General features: G+C 35.3%; 1 protein-coding gene across 1 annotated transcript in view; it reads left to right on the top strand.

Annotated features, from left to right (window-relative positions):
• Window positions 1-19,904, top strand: part of LOC142987601 (uncharacterized) — a 32,294-nt gene extending 12,390 nt beyond the window's left edge. Inside the window, exons 3-6 of the mRNA XM_076136477.1 lie at window positions 15,957-16,071; window positions 16,296-16,453; window positions 16,938-17,086; window positions 17,172-19,904. Of these exons, the coding sequence (XP_075992592.1) occupies window positions 15,957-16,071; window positions 16,296-16,453; window positions 16,938-17,086; window positions 17,172-18,977 (2,228 nt within the window). The 3' untranslated portion in view covers window positions 18,978-19,904. The remainder of the gene's footprint in view (window positions 1-15,956; window positions 16,072-16,295; window positions 16,454-16,937; window positions 17,087-17,171) is intronic.
• The last annotated feature ends 4,982 nt before the right edge of the window (window positions 19,905-24,886 follow it).

Raw genomic sequence — 24,886 nt, forward strand, 5'->3', positions numbered from 1 at the left:
TATAAAATATGCTTTTCCTTTCATTTTCCCTCGCGTCTACTGTTTTATTAAATTACACTATTCCTAGAAATATGTCATAAATTAAATTACTTTTACAAACCGAAATACATTAAATATTTCGGGGTTAAAGCTGTTCTAAAAATTCATATTATAATTCAGTAATATATCAAGATTTAAATGTTAGATGTCTCGATAAATCTTTACGTTTCGAGCGATACCTATTAAGGGTACGGCCTTTAAGTATAAACAGGGTAAAAGCTATAAAAATCAATAAAATGTATGAAGGTAAACATAAAAATTGAGCCTAAGCCAATATGCTCTCGATTTTAATGAAATCGGTTCTGTATTACAGAGATCCCTACAAACATTATAATTTAGTAGGGTTCATACGTTGTCTAATATTTGTTATGATATAATTTTAGATTTTGTTCAAGCGATACACAGTAAGTTGGGGAGGTGGTGGGCTCGCTCGGGCTATTGTAGACTTTTCTTTATCTGGGGGCACGGAAGTGCCCCCGCAAGTCGAGCAATTAGTTTGTTTCACGGCGGGTAATAAGCGGGCGCGCGCTGCCAACGCCGCAACTTCTCCGACTTGTCTTCATGTAATTTCTCCAGAGAATCCTTGCGGGCCAATTTGTTTCGCTAAGAGTTCACGTGAAATATAAAAGTTTTGTAACGATTACATACGTGTCGGCAGTCGCGGCAAAGTTGATCGTGCTCATTAGTCACAGATAATCCTACTTGATCTAGACAAATTACTGTACTGTTTCAAACACTAAAGCTGTATTAATGCTAGTAGTTTGTCTTTGAAAAGAACAGTAAATAAAGTTCACAGAATAGATAATTGTATAATCACCGAAACAGTATTTCAAGATAGCTTTGGGAACATTTTTATTATGGGATGCAGTTTTTGTCAGTGCACTGAACGTTTGAAGTGATACTTTAAGCCGGTGTGTATCGGCAAGTCATTTATTTCTATCATCGGCACGGCACGATGTGCTTGATCGAGGTCATAATCTATTAATCTCCACATAAAAGGCGGGCGGGTGTCCGCGGCCAACTCGGATGTTAATAAATGATGTGCCTCTGGCCACTCTTTTGTATAAACTTCTCAGCTCTGCCACACAGTTGAGAATCGCATCCATTTATTATTTAAATCCAACTGGACTAAGAATTCCAATCCGTTTATGTAAATTGATGCTAATGCGCTGTGTAGTTTAAGGCTCCTTTGACAATTTCGGTCTCGTAGTATCTCCACAACCATGTTCATAGCGTTAACATGTATCTAAAACAATACTATATAGTGCAGTGATGAGCCACAGAATGAAGTCTTTGCGGACATTATTTATGATATTCGTGATGCAAACACATAACTAGTGATAGTGACCCCTCATGTGCGGCCATTACCATCAACGAAATTAAACCGTTTACATCAACCCCTAACAAAACACTCCTCTTTATGATATCAAGTACGATAAACACGTGCTCGCTCGTAAAACACACACCACATAAGGACCTCTAAGGTGATATTTGCGTTTTTTATACAACCAAATACGGTTATCGGATTCACCGCATACATAAAAAATATTTAATAGAGCGAATATATAATATATATGTCCCACCGATCTATTATGTAAAGAGATAAGAAAAGCGCCGAGAACGAACACTTACCAAATTTAGGATGCATGGTTTTTACGATCTATAAAAACACTGTTTACTTTCTTTCTCCAAGAAAATTCACTTACCTCTAAATATTTGAAAGGGTTTTTACCCCGAGCAAAACATGGCATCACGCAAGATGACTTGCGTTTTCTGTGTAATTTCCGAGAACACTCGGGTTTCAAGCATAACTTCGAAACTGGTCCGATATAAATGTCGGTCCGCACCCTGATCACTTTTAAGCCGAGTATTATTTCAACCGACGCTTTTTATACCGATTCGCGGATGTAGAAACATATGCGAAAGAATATTTGCACTGGCTGCAAAATCATTCCATTGATCAGTGTCGATACGAAAATAGGCTCGGCCGATAGGCTTTCAAAAGCTTTTCAATTTAGTTTCGCGGCCGCCCGACCGGCCCGGGCACGCTGACGTTGTCATGGATTTTGCTACGAACTCTATTCGCGATGTGCTAGTTTTATTAAAAATCTATTATGTTTTGTTCGACAATGTCCAGTTTATTTGGTGATATTGATCGGCATCTAGGCAGAGATATCATGTTGGAAACAAAACGATGTTGTATATTGTGTGTATAACAGGTTAGTGTCGGTATACGGGCACTCTGTCGGCCATAATCTGGTTTATTAGCGGATATAAGGCGAGGTGCGGCTTTATTAACGTTATGTATTGCCTGTCCACCCGACTGGAAGGTGTGTCCGCTATCGATCGCCTATTTTAGTCAGGTTCTTTCATTAAACTTAAGCGCCGTGTTAAGTCCCCGAAACGAGTTTCTTATACCCTTATGTCTATTTAAAAGGTTATTTAATAGCTGTGAACAATACCGGGTTAATAGGCTGTTAAGGCCGTGGATGCTGGGGGTATAGATGTCGCACGGGCTGTTCGATTAATTTGCATGAAGATTAAAGAGGCATTATGAATTAGCTTAGGCCTTTGAGGTCGTACAACATGATGAAGTCGTATGAAGGTTAAGCGTTATTTGTGCTTAGAAGTTTTCAATTAACAAATCATTGGCTTTTCCAGTAATCTCCTACATGTTACTAGTGATATTATTATATTCATAAGCTTATTATACATTCACATGATATTAATTTATTTTATGTTTGTAAAGTAAACATATTGTATGGTGTAGCTACAAGAAGGCTTATTCCAGTTCATTAATTCACAGACATGAGAATGGCTCGAAGCAGTTTTAACGATACGCCATTACTTTAAGAGGCAATTCCGAAGCAAATGAGAGCTTAAGAATCGACCCGAAATCGAGCCGCTGATGCCATTTTGAATGCCTCCAAGCTATTTGTAACAGATATATTTCCGTATAACCCGGAAAATGCCGTTTATCCTTATTACAGTTCTTAAAAAGACCTCGTCTCATAACATATCGGGTGACCGTATGGTACGTGCGTAGATATTTGTTTTATAAGTTGCCCTTCGAAATTGACCTATATAAAAATGCATGTTGATGAATTTAAAAACTTTGTTATTATATTACAGAGTTATAAATTATATCTGGGTAATATGGAACCTTGCCAAAATGAGTACCACCATGCTTAAATTACTACATGCATGTGACGTATCGTAGGTACTAACAAGTTAAATGACTCAAAAAAGGTTGAATTACATGAAAAAATTACATTCCGACCTGGTATTAGTCAATACTGGCAGTTTTTGGTGAAAAATAGTAAAAGATGCCATAAAATATTTTTCTTAATTTCATTTCTTTTGTATTAATGGCTGCAATGTATAATATTTCAAAGACTATGGCCAGTGTGCTTCATGAATGTATCATAATCTTTGTAATGAATAGCGAATGTGTGACAAATTAAAAAAAATGCACTTAAAAGGGTTTTGCGTAAATGAAAAAAACATTAATTTAATAACTACATTTTAGGGACTGTGAAAAAAATTAGATACAATGGCTGGCTACTATAAAAAAACTGATCTTAAATGCCTTATTTTTTGGTTCTTTAAAACTGAAACTAAACTTATTCTAGTTGCAAAATATTTAACAGTTAATTGATTAAAAAAGAAATTACAGGTTATTGTGGTGGATATATACACAGAATGATATGTGAGTATATTTTGTTGTTATTTTTTTTTGTAACGTATATTACAAATAACAATACAGAAAATAACAGAACAGTAGTTAATATAACAACGTCAGAATTTCCTGAATAGGGTCTTATGTTTTTATTTGATCTTTATCAAATATTCATCTTTGTCTGAAAAAGGTTACATTGTACGTACCGAATGCTAAAATATACTTGTAAAATGTAATACGCTCTACTGTTTTATTCGGTATAAAACGACTTTACCTATGTATCTGCCAACCCATTGTCTGCTCGTACAACAGTACCTATGTCAAACTACTTGACGTGAGTGTTTTATTGGTATACGGAAAGTATGAATCTTACCCATAAAATTTTATAACGGACATACGCTGACCTCGGGAAATGTGTTAAATACGAGTTCATTTGGCTACCGAAATTAAAAGTTTAAAACCCATTATTTTCGTCGGCAGATAAATATTACTGGAATGTTTTGAGTTCTTTTTTAAAATGAATCTGTCAAAAGTTCCAAAATTATTCAGGTATTCCTCTAGTTGAATGTCTAAAATGTTTGTTATTATACATTTGAACTAATATTAAAAGCGATTATCGCTACTATAACGTAATACGTACGTACTTGACAGGATCAGTCGAAACGAAGTTAACTTAACATAAAGCTTTTTTATAGATCTTTAGGCCATAAGTAAATTACTTACCAGACTGAAGAATATTCTTTTATTATCCAACAAAATATCTTCTTTCTTTAAAGTAAAATTATTAGGCCAATATTTCACCTGAAAATCTCGTTTCTAATCCAAAAATCCATTTTATTGGATGGTCGTAATAATCCGTAGCTATTTCAGTTTATGTGTAGCGATCCATCGCTCGGCTATGATAGCCTTTAAAGAGAATAATACCAATAGGGTTTCTGTATAAATTGTCTCATCCATCATCTCGTGACTACGTTGGTTGGTAAATTAACCATATATGGAGCGAAGCGTAGCTTTGTGTAGTCATATTATACCAGTTGCAAAGTATATACGCAATCTGTATTCTTAATGTGGATACGAATTATTACCTTCAATACACGACCTATATCCATCAATTAATAGAAAAAGCAGTTCGTTTCAGAAAATAATTATTTAAACAAAACTTACTGATAACTTTAAAATATCACACTTGTATTCAGAAATCATTTATTATTTTAGAAGTTCTACTCTCTTGGCAGGTACTGGCATGTAGATTGTAGATGTTTTACATTCTCACCTTTGAAGCAGGTTTCGTAACAGTTAAAGATATATTGCATTCGATAGTGAAAAGTTGCCTGTTCATTGTCACCCATTTACAAAGTTGCGAGTCAGACATTTGAGAGATAGCAGACTGCACGAGATTGCCGAGAATATACTTATTTACATTTATTCATACATTACGATGCATCACTATTTAATAACTATTATTTTTAAATATATTATGATTCGATAAAATATCTTACTTATTACCATAAAAAACGCACAGCTTCGCATATCTACCGAAGTTATTGAGGACTTTGTGTGACAAGCGGAATATTGAGGTCGATATATCCTTGCAATTGGATTTCCATATATGCAATAAATTTCCCCTTTATACATAAAATTTTGGTAAATGGCTCACAGTAGGCTTGCGAGATTCAGCCTGAATACGCGTGGGTGGTATTTTACATGACTTCTTCATGTAGGTCACATAGAGGGATATTGAAGGGAATTCTATGCCTTAGAAATGCTGGAAGGTTAGTAGTACTGTGCGTAAGCAGCACAATTTCATATACAATAATATGAAATTCCAAATGTAGTAAGTCGTAGTTCAGGAAATATCTCATAAAAATAATATTTCCCATAAGTTCTTGCGGTAATAAAAATACTATGAATAATGTACATTCTTTTTGCCACGGAATCGAAATAATTTAGCGAAAAATTGTAACCAATTTCGTATTTTTATGCGACCATTTCTCTTATGATTGGGTTCTGGAAAAATGCCTACCTACGGGTATATTGGTCGATCGTCGGAATACGTCGCGCGGGGAGTTAGATATACGCACAATATGTGACACATTCGAACGTTTAACGCACTCGTTATCATGATATATGGCCTTTAATATCAAGGTGTTGTTTGACACATTGTAAGAGTACATATAAAAAAGAAACCGTGTGCTAAAGACGTTTTTGTATTTTTTGGTAGTCACAAATATTGAAGACCATCTCATCATATTTGTGAAGTCATGATCCATAGGTGTAGTAAGTGTGTTGAATAATAAACAGGAAAAATATTACTAAAGAAATAAGACTAGAGTCTCTAGACGTGGTTTTGTAAAATAACTAACGAATTTCGATTTTTAGGTCAAGGGTAGTTTAAGAGCGCGACATTCATTAGATATTCAGTTCGATCGATCATTGTGACTAAGTAATGCAGTGCGGGACCTGGCCGGATTATTGTTGTTTGCGTACAAGACCCATCGGCCGGCCGTGGCTCGGGAGCACGTTAAGCCATCGATTCTAGACGTCACACAAATCTACACTTGGACTATGTTACGGCCAGTTAGAAGCACATGGTCAGACTACGAAGTGTACACTATCACGACATTTTGAGCTCTAATGAGAACGAAGCAAGTATGTTGATGTGTATTGGATTGTGGGTTACGTAGAATACTTACTTTCATGAGAATGATTTTAAATATTAGTAATAATATTTATGTTTGCTTTAATCTATTTTAATTAACGATTTAAATAAATATGATAGGATACATTAAGATGTTACAAAATTCTACACTTAATTTGAAAATTTGTTGTTAATTATAGGTATGAAAACATCTATCAGCGGAAATAGGATACCAGTGACAAAATTTAAAGCATGACTTGACTGGGTTGTGATACGAATTTCATGCTACGTTGCGGCTTGATCCGAAATTTTAACGAATACCGTATAACTAAACGAGGCTTATTGAAAATCAATAGCTGCGTATCGCAATGCGATCTGCTTAAATATTATGAGTATGCGTTACATACTGCAGTATTTGTAACATAACTTAAAGTCAAAATCCGAGTTCAAAAAAATACATATTTCTGAGTAAATAAGATACTTACCAAAGTTTAGACAAAAAAAAATCAGTAAATTGTATCACTAAAATATTTTTACAGTGTTACGTCCACTAATAGACTGTTTCATTTTAAAAACAGAGCCAATATTAACGTTTCAATTAACGATAGTCTATATTAAATCCCCTATTTCGGACGCAATAAATGACGCCGGCGCGGCAGTAGGACACACGACACAGGGGTGACACGCCACGCCGGCCGACACTTGACACCGGACGGACGCAAACAACATGCGCCCCTTAATTGCTGTCATCCGTAAACACATACAGATATTGGTTCACTTTATGCACGCAAATAAAATAAATTGAAATCCTCTAGTTTCCGATTTACCGTTTCATCTAGCGAACACATTTGTTTATTTATTTTAGCGCGTAACTGCAGGTATTTTGATTGCATGCCCTCCTATAAATGAATTGCTGTTCACTGAAATATATTGCTGTTAAAAAAACTGACTTACTGCTAATTACTCTTTCGAAGCAATTTTCAGTTGGTGTAAAATTAAAATTCATTTGTAGGCATGAGCCCCGTGTTATATACTTTGTCATTACCGAAAACACATGCTTAATTAAAGTATAATTCACATTTTAACACGCGTGCGAGAGTTTGAGTGGATGTAAATTCAGTTAAAGCCGCGGGCCGCATTCCATTATAAATATTATAATAACCTCTTTAACGATATCGCCCGGGGCGTGATCTTGGCTTTAAGGATGTAACGCGATAAAGGTGATCCTGTCAATTTACATAACCTCCAGAAGGAGGCAAGTGCGCTCTGTGGCACCTATGTCATTAGCATTTTATATCTAACGTATCAATCAAAAACACTTAGTTAATACACATTGAAACGCATTTTGACAATTTGTCTCCCGTTATGGCGCTGTGATATAGTGGTAACAAACAAGGTTATTACAGACGGTCCAATGATGTTATATGTGCTTAATGGGATGGAAGTAAAACTTACTGTGCGATGAGATTACTGGGATGTAAGATTACTTACAACATTTATGGACCCTTGGTCCATTTAGTTTATTTAATTACAAGCTAATATTGTTATCTGATATTATGTAGTTACAAAAGAGCTTTCCGAATAATTTATCTAATAGTGAAAGTTTTCTAAGTTCTTTGAACTAAAACATTGTTTCATAGTAAGTTGGTAAAAGTAATTATGTTTCAGCGATGTTAATTCGTAAAATTAATTTATATTAAACATGCAGAGAGCACGTGTTTCCTGTGTGCACGGAGTGTGATAAAATGGCGAGCTAGAAGCGGGTGTGTTTACATTCAATTTCAACGAGCCCGGTGTGTCGCACAAGCAAACCTATTACTTTGAGGACTAAGAACACATTATTAATATTCCTTCAGTCGACACGAGTCTCGCACTGTTTATAATTACTTTACACTCATTACATTGCAGTTTGTTTTTCTACGAAGCATTTTGCAGACTAAAATGTTAACTTTTCTTACGGACGCTCTCGTTCAGTGATAAAATATATAAGCCTTTCTTTACGTTTTAAATTACTAACATACTACTGAATTATAAAAGAAAAGTATGCAGGAATGTAAACATGTGCCGTCGTGTCAACAGGAATATAACACGCACGGAAAATAAAAATGTCCTATGTTTATTGTTGACTCAAGAATTTTATAACAATCACTAATTTATCATTGCATGTTGCCGGTTTGGTTCTTTGTGAATACTTCTTTAACACAGAGAACTTCGTTGAATGTCATTTGTAGGTTTTCCTTTTGCATAAAAGGCTACTTAGCATATTGTTTTAGAACGCGTGTTTTGTATTCAACATGTCTATAGCGATTTTATAAAATGTCTCAGTCACTTACTTTTACTTCCTAGTAATTGTATACTGTAGGAATGCTGAGAATGTACTAGCCCGAGTAGTAGTGTGTAACAAACTCGTTCCATTATTCACGCACTCATATAAAGTGGTCAGCAAGTTGGTAACGTTAAGTGCCGTCCTCGGAGGAATCCGAGCCGTTTGAATTACCACTTAATTAATTAAAGGCGAGCCTGACTCAGACCGCGTCTGTTTAACAGCTAATTTCACACAGGATCGAACGCCTCCGGCTGCACAATGTTAAGGCATCGCCACATTGTATTATACAGTCTATCTAGTCTGTACAGTCGGTGCTTTGAGTATCGAGAGTTCGACATTTAAAATGTACTGCCAAAATAGTTCTTACGGAGCCCGGTAGAGGCGCTAAACAGATTTTCGAGCAAAATTTCTCGATAGCCAGCCGGTTGTCGGTAGTCGATAAAAGGTGAAAATCGAGCTATTGTATCATGATTCTAGTTTCTTGTATGCAGTAAAAATCGTCACAAAGACGTTTTTCCATTTGTTCAGGAGTTAGACAGCTGAATGAGAAAGTTACGTTGTAAGTTAAGAACAAACTTTAGAGTTAACATTTCTATTCCAATCAATGGAAATTATAATCACATGGAGACCATTTATGGCTAACAGTCAAAGCAACGATAATCAAAGGCCAATTATTTGTCTTGTTCCATTTAACTTTTTACATGACAATACATTTTAATATGCCTTTGATTTGGCAGTAAATCACCAAACGATTCACCAGCTTCAAAGCTCTTGTCATTTTGGGCCTCCGGGGGCAACTAAATGTGTACCAGCCCTAACCTCACAAGTATCACTCCGAATGCCTCCGGGTGCACAAGTTAGTCCGCGGATACTCGGGCTCTTGGAATTGTTTAATTAAATACTTATGTTGCAGAGGGGTGATGGTTACCAAAGAGTTCTTTGAGTGCGCTTGTGTTCGCCATTGTTGTCGTTGGTTAATTATTTTTGACATTCATAAAATATATTTTTTTTATAATCATATTTTTAAGTTACGACGTGAAATTTACGTCATTGATATTATATTAAGTGTTATTTCTATTCGTAGAAAATTGATGCTTGACTGTCTAGTATTTGATAACAATCGTTAAATTATATCTTACAACGCCCACGGGAGCGATATCGAAAACTTCCAATTACTTTGAGAAAATATCTAAGGGTACTTGCCCACAAATAGTTAATAAAACCACATTTAGAGCAAAGATCTTAACATGGTGTAGGTTAAGGTTTATCGAAACCTTTCATAAGTATATAGTCATAATAATAAGTGAATGAAACTTTTAATAGTGTTAACAATAAGAATTGGCTTGTGAAAACCTTATATGTATTAACTTTTGCAACCGAAAATAAAGACTGTTTAGAAATCTTTCAGGCAAACAATTAATTCTTAATAGTTATCACATAATTCATTTTTATGCTTTAATTTTGTTCACACATAATAACTTTAAAACTTTCAGAAGTAATAAAAAACAGTTGTAACTTTTTCAGCACGTGAAAAGGTCACTGGGAAAGTTCGTCGCTGCTGCTTGATTCGGAAATTCATTATATTATAATAGGATGTATGAATTAACATGAACGCGTTTACAATATTCTCGTGCCAGAAATGATGCTTTTCAAAAATAAATGCGATGAAGGTTAATTTTCCGATAAAATTTTCAGCAGTACATACTAGGCGGAAGGAGAACTGTACCGCAGCCTATACCTGAATTGTTGTTCGCTGAAATATACAGCTGTTAAAAAAACTGACACACCAACCCGTAGCGACTCAGATCATACCTGGTGAAAAATATTCCATGTTATGATACACTACACCGTCCCCTATGACAAAAATAGGCGTGACAGTATTATAAATGAAATACAAAGAATAAAGTGTCGGAAGCTATAAAATATCCAATCAGTGGATAGTGGGGAGTCGTGTACGTGCCGTAGAAAGAGCGTCGCTGATCCGACGCTTAGCTCGTTCCCAGATGCATCGATTCATCGATTCGGTCGCGTATCGGGTACGTGTTTGAACAGTTCAATACACGACTGTTGTTATCATCTATTTAGTTTTTCTTTCGTTCGGTTGACCTAGTATAACACTCAGCCTCAATGCATCAGACAATTAATTTATGTTAGTTGCCCTTAAAAACAGCACCCGTAATAATTATAAATCTTACATGAGAATGTAATGAAAGTAGTGCTTACAAAAAGCAGTCGTCCTAATAATAATATTCCTTCATCTAATAGATATCATATGGATAGATGATTGTAATGGTGATACTTCGACTATGTCATGAAATGTAAAAACGCATCAAAAATATAATACTTGTTTTAATTAAAACAATGACTCTGGGCGAAATAACTTGTTTTTGAATGTATTTTGTAATGACTATATAAACTTATTGTAATGAAATATTTTCACTATTAACAAAATGAAATATTTGCGATAAACACAGTCATATTACAAAATACCTTTATATTTTATCAAGCGTTGTTTTTCAGTGGCTGTTATTGGTTTGAAAATTGATGTCATTAAATATTCAATTTCGAGCAGTTCTACGAATAAAGTTTTGTATTTATTGAAGAGCTTTAAAGTATGATTCCCGGAATACGTTGAAAAACATTTTACGGTGGTTTCCCTGAGCCAATGATAGTCACTGAATAAATAATGTTATGGTAAAAAAAAACATTTTTATAACCTTTAAAAAGTAATCATATCATGGTTGGTTTTTCGGTATTCAAAGAGAATATGAAAGTATATGGAACGTTCTGGAATCCTGGTTAGCAAAATAAGTAGTGGTTATAGTCAATAAAGGTCGTGTTATCGGGTGTATGTATAGCCGGTATAAACAAGGCAGGGCGGCCGCCGCTCCGTGTACCTACAAATGGCGTCAAATGTAGTTATTGGGATCCCCGAGGCTAAATTGCGGCGGTCTCGGTGCTTCACAATCTAATATAAATTTCCTGATTCTGTATTCCCCTAAATTCTCATGAAATCACATGCTACGGTTTAGGATTAGAAATAAACGGTACAAGGCTTAACTAAATGGGTTAATAGCGTCTAAAACCGACCTTTTATGCCTTTACGGTATTTGAGATTTCATCAGGGATATTGTTAAATATTAAATAGCCGAGAATGAAGCCACGTTCTAATTTCCACGGGTGTTTGCCGGTGATTGGTTTGTTAACCTCACGGGATTGCTTTAGTTAAACATTACTGGTTAAGGTTAAAGTCTTCATTCCATACTGCTCTTTGTTAAAATATTAACGTCCTTATTTTGCCCCTCGTGATTAACCAAGATAAAAGATTCTGCTTATACGTGATCTGAAAATGAAGACGAACGTTAAAAAAATAATTATTAATTCATTGTTTAGGAAGAAAACATAATGTTATAAAAAAACAATCCTTATATTGTGCAACTCAAATAAAACACAAATACTTAACTATTTTCTTTGTTTTCCAAAGAATGAAAAGAGTGGAAAATGGTTTACGTTTCCGCGCAATAAAATCAATTTCGAAATTAGAAGCTAGAAGAAAGATAAGCAAGCAATAAAATATCGTGAATCGCGAGTGGTGGGACAGTTAAATGGCATCACAAATATTGACTTGGCGGTTCTCCGGAGTTTCCCGAGATGTCGAGCGGGCGGCGCGGGATGTCTGGCGCGAAGCCAGCAGACCTAGCCATTTGTGTACCTACACTACACTCAGCTAAGATGGGAAGTGCAAAAGTAAAGGTAACGTTTTCTGAATTCTCCAAAATATATGTTTTATCACTCGAATATTAAATTATATAGTAAGTACTAATTCCTATTTTCGATTAATGTTGAATATCACGTTTGCTAGATATCGAAACGACTTTAATCAGTCTGTTATTATTATTTGTAACAATATACAAGGAAATCGTATAAGATAAATTAATTGATGGGGCCGCTATTAAAAACATTTATAGTGTTCGTTAACCAAATTGTTATGTACTTAGCAATAGGTGTAATTAGTGGGGCAATTCTGAAGTTTAATAACCGAGAAACAGCTGAAGGGTTATGAAATATGACGAGAATATTAATTAAAAGTTGTGTTTCCCGTTCAGAAATTACTTGTAAGTAAAAAGTGGTTTCGCTGGCGGATAATGCCACAATGTGTTATTACAGTCGGAGTTAATCCGCCTTTGTTATGAGTTTCAAAGGATTTATCGGCTTTATGTCTTTTCTTTTATTCCTCGGCTCAATGGCAGCGGCGCTGAGATTCAATCAACGCAATAGCTATATAATTAAGATGGAAGAACGATCAGTAGGATTCAATATTGTTCATTTAAGAGCAGTAAGAAGTTAATCTTCTTTAACCATATCATAAAAATAACAAAAAGGTATGTTACGTAGCCAACATAGTGAATAGAATATTGTCGTTTGCGAAAACAATAATCGGAGAAAACAATAAAATGTAATGAATTGTTATCGTCGTTCAATGAAAAACAACTTTCCATGTTTTTCATTGAACGAACATGTTCGACTGGAATACCTTTAGGACAGATGTACGCGTACGGAGTATTTCTTAGTCGGAATATTCAGGTAAATGTTATTAACGAAAGCTTTCGTCTCAGAGCCGGCGTCGTGTAACGCTCTTAATGACGTCAATTTGAATACGACCGACTTGTCGGCTGCGCTACTCCACGGTAATGTAAATTTCCCGCTCGTGTCAGCTCGTAGGGTATAGTTTCCTACTGTTATTTGACATCCGAAATGGGCTGTCAATCAGGCCCGATTGTATCGAGGTGATCTGAATGAACAATTTGTCAATGGGCAACTTTGCTGCTAATTTATGTATGTGTTGTGTGAAACCTCGACAAATGAACGTAGCTTTTCGGACTGGGAATCAACATTATTTATTTGGTTTGAAATGACACATTAATTATTATTGTTTAAAGTACTTAAATCAAACAGTGATGCTTCTTTAACGAAGTTAATAAACTTTTTATATATACCAATTTAGTTATTTATCAAAAACTTAGCAATATTTTGTTTGAGCTCGTTAACATTTCTTATATACATATAATTACACTTTGCCTCATCCTATTACACATGAAAAAGTGAGGAATTAAACTGAAATATAATTTAAAATCAGTTTCCAGTGGGCACGTATCGATGTTTATGTAGGTCATGGACTAACAGAAAGTAGAGCATCTAAACTGTTAATCTTTAAGTATCTAAATAAAACGAACCCACTATAAAGAATTTTCTATTTGACCACTATAAAGAACTCCAGCTAAATTTACTAGTATTGGTAAAACCTTAAGTTATGGTCGAATAGTTTAATAAATATAATTAAAATAATAATAAACGCTTTTTAAGGCGCAAAAGGCGACACATTTAAATATGGTTTTAGAAAGCAATTTGCGCGATACAACCATGTCTAATAGGTGCAGGTTTGTAGCCCGATCACTAGCAGCGGGTCCAACGTGTAGTGGGTGTTCCGGTGTCAGGCATAATAGGTCAATCGTTAATTAGCAGCCACGCTACCCACAGGCTAATTGCACACGTGCATCGATCTACATCGATGGCTTGATTGTTTAGTAGTGAGGTGTTCTGCTCAGATTTAAACTACATATGATTTTTTTTATTAGATAATATAATTAAATCGATTTCAAGAGACAGACGTGTTTGTGTTTTGAATATTTTTCAGAAGTTCAGTAAATAAATATTATTTTTTAATTCATTCATGGTAGGATTATTAAGTTTCGATTCTTTGTAATTACGATGTATTTCAGCTTGTTATAAACATATTCGGAGTCCTGATGACATACAAATCCTATAAAGATATGATAAAAAAATCCTTTTATGTTTCCCTTATATTGCGTAGATCATAAAAATTGCCCTCTTTACTACCGAAGATGATTTGATAAGATTACTGGGTATGAGGAAACTCTGGGTGCTGTTCATAACCTACGTGACATAAACAAAATAGAGAAATTCCCAACAGTATCTCACGAAGTGAACAATCAAATTATACCTGCTGCACTACGTGGAACTACGCAGGACATGAATACGTTTTTGTTTCCCCATTTGCGCCACTCAAAATAATAATTATCATCTAGCTGTCCGGTACTAGCAGAAATTGTGGAATGTGGATGCATTTCAAACAATATTCTTCCAACCTGTTACGTACGATACGCTAAAATCTAATGAGATATCGAGTTTTATTACAAAGGATAAATTGGACATTATAGACGAAAACTGGTTAGAGAAAGACAAACATATACGAGACATTTTCGTGTCTGCTTCTCTTAACCCAATTAGGTAAATGGGTAGGTGTTATTAATGGCTTGCATAGGTGCTAAGAAATCCGCAAATCGTAGGATTCCCTGAAAAATAGGAGCATCTTCCATAATATAATAAAGAGCATGTCTAATAAACCGCAGAACGCCTCCCGGCTTCGTCTCTCTGCTCGACGGACGTGAATTTATGATATCGTTTAACGGAACATCGTGAACGAATGCGGTAATTCATGCAGCCATGTTTCCGACTCGATTACCTGAAACTCGTACTGCCTGTCCACTTATTTAGAATATTTTCTGTACCATAATATAAAATCCAAAAGAAATATATTTCACACCGCCAAAGCGTTATTTTCGTTTAATACAGGTACCAGTTTGATAATAACTGTGCGTGTTTACCCGCAGTTGTTTTTGTTTACACAGTTTCAAAACAAAGTTCATTTGAGGTTTATTCAGCGAATACAAAAGAAAGATACTTAATTCAGTTGCTTAAGTTCGCCTAATGTACATAATTAAGCAGATCTCTTAGGGCAGCTTTGTTTCTTTAGACAACAGAGCCGAGGTTATTCTATTGCGGAGTAAGAAGTTACTCGAGTGAGATAACACCTTCACAAAGGAACGATGCATGATACATTTATACACAGACTATACAGTATGACCGCAGTACTGTTTGTTAATTCATCTGCTTGTTATCTACTCAAATTATTACTGTTTAGCAAAATGGTTTAAGTTTTATTGATATGAATCTTTAAGCTGAAACCATGTTAAGCAGATTATTTGTGGTATTTTTATGTCATGACTTTTATTTTTTGTGGTATTTTTATGTCATGACTTTTCAGCACGTAGTCCGGACGCTACCATCAAGCTTTAACCTAAAGCCAGTATATGAGTGCCGTTGATCTATCAAGGCCAAATGTTAGTAAGACTACTACGATAGTGTTTGTTTGAGCTTATTCCATTGTGTTATGAAAATCTGTTTTGTTGTAGTGGACACGACGGCGCAGTACGACGCGGTGCGGGCCTACCTCAAAGAGCTTGATATTTCGAGCGCCGTGTGGGTCGGCCTCATCCGAAGTAATCCTGACGGAGACTTTACCTGGACGTGAGTGCAATATTGCTTTCTGCAAACTCTTTGACTTTGTACGTAACAGTATATCCTTAAATGTATAACACGTGGCTACCTTAGTATTGCTGTATACGTTGTAACTAACTTGATCCATACGTATCTACGCCGCTTAAAAGAGACTAAGAGGTTGTGTGGGAGTATGTTGGTAGTTTTAGACCACTATCATAAACATTATATCGAGTGTAACCTTTCCACCTTAGTGACTACCGTGGTCTTAGCGGCGAAGGCTACTGGAGCTCAGCGCCGGACGCTCGCGCCGCGCCGCTCTGTGCCGCCGCCAACCCAGCCGCCGACTATCGGTGGGAGGCCAGGGCCTGCGGCGGTCCTACTGTCGCCTCCTTCATCTGTGAACTACCTGGTAAGTGTAGCAGATATCATTACATATATAAATTATAATCAAAAAGGAATAAAAGTGATTTGTTCAATGTTATTTATTTTTTATATTCTTTATTACATTATTATATTATAACATACAATTACCACAACAAGTAAATGGTATTAGATGTGCAATATTTACTTGTCTACATTTCATCAATATTTAAAGCTTATAACTTACTTAATTAAGTACACCGCGGCGTACTAAAAATGTATCCAGTTTACACAGTAAATCGCTGTAGTAATGAGAAATCATTACTAAATACATTATCGATAGTTTGTGCGGGTTGAGAAGGTAAGCTGAACTCGCAAGATAAATAGAGGCTCGGGGCGATACACGTTAGTTTAGTTGACTCTACAAAGTTATTTAACGATAGTTTAGGATCTTGGTACAATATAATAGTAATGTTAATATTACATACCACGTAAAAGGAGTCAATATTTTAGTGACCATAATTTGTTCGCAGTGCCTCAATGGGCGTTAGGAAATGAAGGATGTATGGTTCGAGCGCTACCAGCTCTGACTATCCTCTACTTGCCAGAGAGCGCTGCCGTGCAACTGACTGCAGATTGTGGACTAGCCGGCGTGAAACGGGTCCAGTGCACAGGAAATGTGGTAATAAAAGCTAGACTAGAAAAAAAAATATAATACAGATTCCCTATTTTTGTTGGAAGTATTACAAATATTTTTATTGTCACAGAAACGTGAAGACTTATTGCGTGACTTATCATGCTCTGAAGAAGAAGATGTCACTACTACACCCAGTGCTGTGTCGTCGTCCAGTAGCACGTGGTCTGTGACCACTGACGCAGTCTTTACTGATCAAGATACCACTACTGAATCTACTACAGAAGATAGTGCTACAACTGAACATGAGGACGACATTAACCAGTCGAGTTCTACATCATCACCCTCAACAACAACACGTCATATTAATCTTGCTACTGAATATCAAATGCCTCCGAAATTAATTAGTATTAACAAATTCAATAGAATTAATAATATTTTGGACAAAAATCTTGACTTAGCACTAGCGCATAATAATAATTTGCAAAGTAACTACATCCCTAAAATTGCCAACGGAGACAACTATCTATCAAATGAGCAATTGGATAAAATTGAAGACGAAAAACATATGCAACATAAGATGTTGCACGAAGAAATTGCTCGACTGGGTAATTTGGAAAATATATTCACCCAACCAACGGATCATTTTGTTCCTCCCCTTGTTATGGCAAAAGCTAAAATTAGTGACGATATGACTGTATTGTCGTTGCAAGAGAAACACGCTCAACAAATAGCAGAAGAACATTTATCTAAACAAAACATTCAATTTGGTCAGAATGATCACGCTTATGAGGGTAGCATTATAAAATCAACAACAGAGCAACCAAAGCTTGAAACTATCGATAAAGTATCCTCGACTCGGACAATCAAAACAAAAGACAATGCCAAAAAAGACAAAATAAAATTGAGTGTACCAAAGAAATACAATGATAAAATCTATGACCCGAAAAGCAAACTTCAGAAGCCTATTGAGATGAAACCCGTGTTAATTGAAAAGACAACAGAATTAACTTATACTCAGACGGAATCCGTAACCAGGCTTACTGACACCACTTCTTTGCCGCTAGTGGGACGGGTAATAGATGAAGAGGATTCGGCTTTGGACCTAACAGTTCTATTAAAGGATAACCCGGAGGTCCACGAAGATAAAATGTTCTATAACTACAGCGGTGACATTTCTAGATTAGAAGCTGTTAAAAACAGTTCCATGAACAATGAGACCGAAATTAAGTTTTATGATGTTGAAGCAACTGAAGAGTCTAAGCAAGAGAATCCTTCAACACACTTTGAACAGAAAATTCAAAATATTACATTGAATCACGAAGTGGTCAAAATAACTGTTATTACTCAGAGCCATAGTACTGCCAGCCCAATAACACTTGAGGTTACTACAAATATGCCCGTAATACATGAAAATACATCGGTAAGTTCTTTGCTAGCAGTTACAAAAAATACTACCGATGACAATACCTCTACTACCACCGAATTTATCACTGAACCAACAAAAAAACCTATTGATCTTAGCGCTGTTGTCAAAGGACCTCAAGATCCAATAATGTCAAATACGAACGTCGGAACTACAAGCATCGTCGATTCAGATTTAACAACTGTTAAGACACCCATAATTTCTACGACGTCTGAAATGCCAATTATAACTACGACTCTTTCTAATAATAACTTTAGTTTTCAAGATACAGTTGTAAAAGAAACAACAACGGCGGCTGATCCCAATAATTCACACGAAGAAAACTTAGATCATTACAACATAGACCCTCATGAAGAGTTCGGGACAAATACTAACTCATCAGATGTATTAGATGACCTCAACTCACCGCTTCTCTCTGGTGCAAACGAGCCTCTCCGTAGGCCCAACAGGTCTCGAAGACCACAGCCGCCACCTAATCGAAATAAATTCAATCCATTTCGCATTTTAGGTTAAATATTGAAAATTATGCTATCAATTGCCACAAACATAACTGGTAATGACTGAAAAAATCTCGTAACATCTAACGTAATTAGAATTAGTAGGTCACAGTCACATTATAAATTGTGATGGCACGGTGCACGTAGTTTATTTCTGTATCTGTATGATTTAACGTTTAGATGTATAACGGACTCTGGTAGGATGTTCATCTTGAACGGGACTATAAACATGAGTGTCTCTACGGGTACGGATATCCTTTATTACCCTATTTACAATAATAGTTAGTATGTAGTTTCATTTACATTTTACAACATGTTTACTCATAAATCCATTTAATTGTTTATATTTATTTAGAGTGCTTCACTTGAGAATGCACTTATTAGATTAGACTAAATTATAGAGTTCGTAACTTAGTCAATTCATGTTTCAATAGCATAGCTATTTTGTCTTAGAATCTTATTTTTAACTTTTACTATTAAATATTCATAAAATAGTTTTCAGGTTGGCCAAATTTTGGAATTTGCATATATTATTAGTTAATCTATCGAGTAATTTTAGCAAATAGGATATAAATAAATACATCCACATGGTATTTAATTATGTTATGAACAATTACTTACCTTAGGTTAGATCGTAAAATGAAATATGCATAACGAAACTCACAAACCATATCATGCTAGAGTAAGTTAGTTTAGTGAAATTATTTTTTATGACATATAAGGTACCATGTTAAAAATAATAATAAAAATGCACAAGTGAATCAACGACAAAGATACAAAACTACATGACATGAATGTAACATAATCACATAAGTTATGTATTGTACAAGCATATTTGTCACGAACATCAGTCATGTAGTTGTTAGTCTTTGTATTATTTTTTTGTATATTATGTAGAATCCAATTTATGTAATAAGTTTTTATAATAAAAATATATAAATAAATACAACTTTTTTTATTTCCAGACGTTAATTCTTCTCGTTTTTGTATACATATATGACTATGTCGTAATCATACTTTCTATCCTTAGGGCTTTCGGTTAGAAGACTTCCTCAAGAAAAAACAAAGTTTGTGAGTAAATCTGCGAGGCGAAAGGCTAGTCTATTAAAAGTTTTTACTTTCCCCGAAGGCATTAATATGGAAGTTCTAGGTCGATATAAGACTGGGGAAAATTCACAAGTTTCGAGACACTCAGCCGCAGTCAATATTTGCGGAGCGCTTTGCCGCCACCTCACTCAACTTGCTTGCTCTTGAAGGGCCCAACTCCAACTCAATTTTCTCTTCGAGACCGCTTATCAATATTACTTATATCAACTTCGATAAAATTCTCATGTTTGGCACAATTCACTCTCCCCGTATTTTCCTTCGTCATCACACACAATATAAGTTTTTCATCCCGAATTCGGCTCATCCTTTCCTAATCGTATTTGATCTGGTTTATTTTGAAAACCTATAAGTAACTTAACGGAGCAGAAGAAGCCCGAGTTTAATAAAAATATATAAGCACAGACTTCGTGCGAGATGAAATTGGAAATGTGAGATTACTTTAAGGGATAGAGGTTAGGGCTTTGATTAGAAGAGTTTCTTTGACGACTAGTATTATATTTTATTTTATGTATGTAAGTATGTCGAGTAAGCGCCTATATATTAAAGAAGATTAGAATCTAATTTTGTTGGTTACTTACCCAGAATTCCATCTAGATAGTATTATGGCACAAACACTTACACGTAGAGGAATAGTTGCTAGTTTTGAAGGTTACGTAGTTAAAATCCCTGAAATTATAAATGAGACTCAGCTAACAGCTTAAATGTAAAAAAGATATGAATTTTAATAGAAATCGCATAGCAGAGGCAATATTATAGGTCCACAATAAAAGACGATATGTTAAAACATACATATTATTTTCACGCAAACATTTTATTTATCAGTTATTACCTAATTAGGCTCCACACGGGGATCAAATATAATTTGATATTATTATCATCAGTATTCGATTCGTGGTTTAATTTCCTCTGAAATGAGGTTAACCGCAACTTATTATATTTGAAATCTATATCAAATCATGTAGGCAGCCTCGTTCTACATTTGACTATGTATTTGAATAATGTTAGGACTACCTTTAACCTATATACCTTCGGGGTGTATAGTTCCTGAGATCTAAGTCTATGTTTAATCCTTAGAAACGGAATCTCCGTTCGACTACAATATTATTGACTATAACTTTGGAAACGTAGATTAACATGGAGACTTAGGTAATGTTAGCTTATATCTAGAATATTATTGAGGATAGAAATTAGTAGATAAGATCTATTAATCAAAATATACGAGAACGTGTAAGTACTTAATATTTGCCTAATAATTCTAATAATTTTGTTGGTTTCTAACTTATGACCTTTTACTCTTACGAGTGCTGTAAAATTAATTAAGGTTCGACGAAAATATTTCAATAAATAATTCGGGTTTAAAATGAAATTCTTCATTGTAATATTACGTTATTATTTTTACCGTGATCTTCATGCCTTAGTAAATTTTCAAGTACTTATTAGTAATTAAAAGTTTTTTTTTTTCAAATATCGCGACTTCCCATGCAAATAAAAAAAAATTCTATATGTAACACGTAAAATGATAATTATTTATCTATCAGCAATAAGTTTAAATAGATCTGCATATAACTACAAAAAGAAATAATTTTGAACATCTTTTTATAATACATTTCGATCAACCTATCAGAAATGGTTCGTTGTAGAAGAGGTATGAAGCAATTTGGATTGCTATTGTTGTTTCGCAAAGTCGCCTACGCAAAATGTATGTTTGTCTTATATACGACGGGAATTGAAATAAAATATACGTGGGTGTACAATCAAGATCTAGAATCTCTAAATATGTTACTTGCTCTTTGTTGTTTTCTGACTCTTAATATACATTCAACTGGCTTTCAAAGTGTGGCCATATACCAAAAATAGAGGAAAATAACTATTATTTTTCTCGTATTTTTATGGTGAATTAAAAGTAAGTGATATAACTGAGAAGATGATAGATTCTTCCTGTAGTAAGTAATTTTTCGTATAAGTGCTACTGAACTGAAATAAATAATAAATAGAAACAGGTCCATTAGTTATTATACCGTAATGGCCAATCGTATGTTTTTGAACTGCCAGCCTGTTGTTCCTGAGTCCTGACGTAGCTTAACGACCGCGGTCTCAGAACAACAGATGGAACAAACGGAAACGTAATTAGGAAGATTATTTTGAAGTGTTTTTCCGAAACACTTAAAACTGTACCTAACACAACTGTAAAATATATAGAAACAGTAAAGTACTAAGTAAGAAAAGTCAAGCTAAGGTTGTATAAATATAGCATACGTGAGAACCATTTTGGTACCAAAGATTCTGTTTTTTATCTGATTGTCTGTTACATTTCTTATAGGATATACTTCCACACTTGTACCCAATCTAATTACGGGATTTGGATGACAGCGGGCCGCGTCAAACGGACAGATATCCACTTATTTGATTCGTTCCATTAACTCCCCTCCTATTGTTGTACGAGAACACAAAAAGATATTCTGAAAACGTATTTTAATAATACCGTAAAAGCCGACTTTTATTATAGTTTAACCGACACATTGTTACATAAAAATCCACTCCCAGTGTTCAGAAAGTTCCCTGCAGAAATATAAAGATAAGCCTCACGATGTTTCCTTGCTAGAAACAACATTTACAACGAAAAGGATTCATTGTATTTTAAGAGGAGATATTTCTAGAATCTTTGTCCAGTATATTTTTATCGGACAGGTGATTTGCACGTTTTGTAGCGCGTAAATACAAAAAGGTTCACATTTAGGATGGAGAGTGTTGTGGCATCCCGTCGCTCACTTTGAACACTCACTTGACTACCAAAATATAGTACACAGAGGTCACACGCGTCTCGGGCCCGTCTCATCCATTATTCAGAGTTATCGGTCGTCCTACCATCGGCGTCCAACTCGATTCTCTTAATGGAGATTAAGTGTTTATTGACATTTCCTGCTCCCTTGTGGCCGCTCAAATCTTGTAGTTTACTCTCCTGAAATATTTACGTATATAATTACCGTATAATGAACGGTCACATAATGTATCACTCGTTTTGACAGGATCAGTAAACAATCCGACACCATTAACTTGGTGTCGCAATTATATTATTATATAGTTCAAAGCTAGTGAAACTGTTACCTAAAAGACATATTTTCTGGTGCAAGTCACTCTAAATCATTTAATAAAAGAAAAATTGCCTCAAAACGGCCCGTGCGCGGTGTTCCGCTTAACCATTTTCCTTTTTTGTTTGAAGAATTGGCTTGCAGCGTGCAGCGCGCTTGGATTTCCTTTAGGATTTTTTGTTAGCTTAAGCTTTATATGGCTGAATTTTCCTTCAGTTTAAAAATATTTTTGTGCGAGCCGAAATTAAGTTTAGGAATTTTCTAAACATTTCATTTACGTTATTTTACTTTTTGTTAAAAAAATATAAGCTACTGTTCCAAAAATCTAATTTAATTTCATATAATAAAGAGAGGAAACACCATTTCGTAGGAAATATGTATAGAAATATAGGTGACCATCAAAATAAAATATGCAATCACTTTAATAATAATTTACTTACCGTCCGGAAGACCTACTCATCGGCTGACTGCGTCGACTTCGTATCTCTGTAAACATTGTGTTGTAAATAGCAGAGTGTTGGTGATACAGGGCCGCTTCGCCGGTGGCAGAGAGCACATTATGTAAATTGCACCGATTACCTGCCGGCCTACCTCGGTGATCCCACCGCGTGTTAAGCACAAATCACTTTGCGTTAGCTCTCCGGAGGATTACGTACGGCAACCTTGTTACCGGATTAATCCTAAGGTAAATACCAACAACCGACGTACGCGACTCTCTCAAACATGATCAACGTCAGACTGTTTAGTCGTTTTCTCTAACAAACGGATTCCTTTGCCTTTTCGATATCTATTTGCATCGAATTAACTGAATTCTTGAGACATTGCTGTCCTATTATTATAAGGATATTGCTCTGAATAGGGAACATTCTTGACATAAAACTAGCTGTGTTCGGCACATTCCACCGTATTTAATCTTCTGTTTATGTTGTGTATAATAAAATGCTGTATTAATATTTAAGTAGGTACTTAGCTTTAAAACACATCCATTGTATGAGGTTACACATTCATATAATTATGTAAAAGCACACAGTTTAATGAAATACTTACCCACCACCGTGTATAAAACCTCGTAATTGGCCGACCAATACAGTTTTAATTGGCTACTTTATTTCGTATCTCGTAACTCTTATTATACAAAGGTACGAGTGTTATTGGAAATGAATGTGCCACTCAAAGATGACCTGACCGTAAAATCAATCTACATCGCTCACATGATGTTGACAATGACGGAGTGGATGTGGGAACACCTTAAACAAACTAATACGTGATTTCAGGCTTGAATGTTCAAACATCGAGTAAATATATTGACAGAAAGGGGCTTATTATATTTGAGGAAAAACGAATTATAGTGAAAATGACAAACGATCAAGTGGTCAAATAGTGAACAAAATTGCCTTTAGACAGTAATTCTCAAACTAGAACTGAGTGTATTCATCTTTAAGGTTGATAAAAAAAGAAAATATTTTTACTGTCGAGCAAAATAATTCAAGTAAGCTATAGTTTTCTCGAGCATACATTCAGAATACAAAATCAATCAGCATAAAGCTGAGCTTGGCTCGCTCAGCTCTCCACATGCATGCCGCGGCGAGCCCCACTCGAGAATTTATCGAGTTGTGGAATGCATCGAGTAAGTGGCCCAATAATTGGGTTGGCGTTCCGGCCTGAGCCCACATCGAGACGATATCGACGCCGCACGATCATTCTCTACGAGCTTCCAAGACGACACAAG

Source organism: Anticarsia gemmatalis, chromosome 3 (genome assembly GCF_050436995.1).
Source record: "Anticarsia gemmatalis isolate Benzon Research Colony breed Stoneville strain chromosome 3, ilAntGemm2 primary, whole genome shotgun sequence".
Taxonomy (NCBI): Eukaryota; Metazoa; Arthropoda; class Insecta; order Lepidoptera; family Erebidae; genus Anticarsia; species Anticarsia gemmatalis.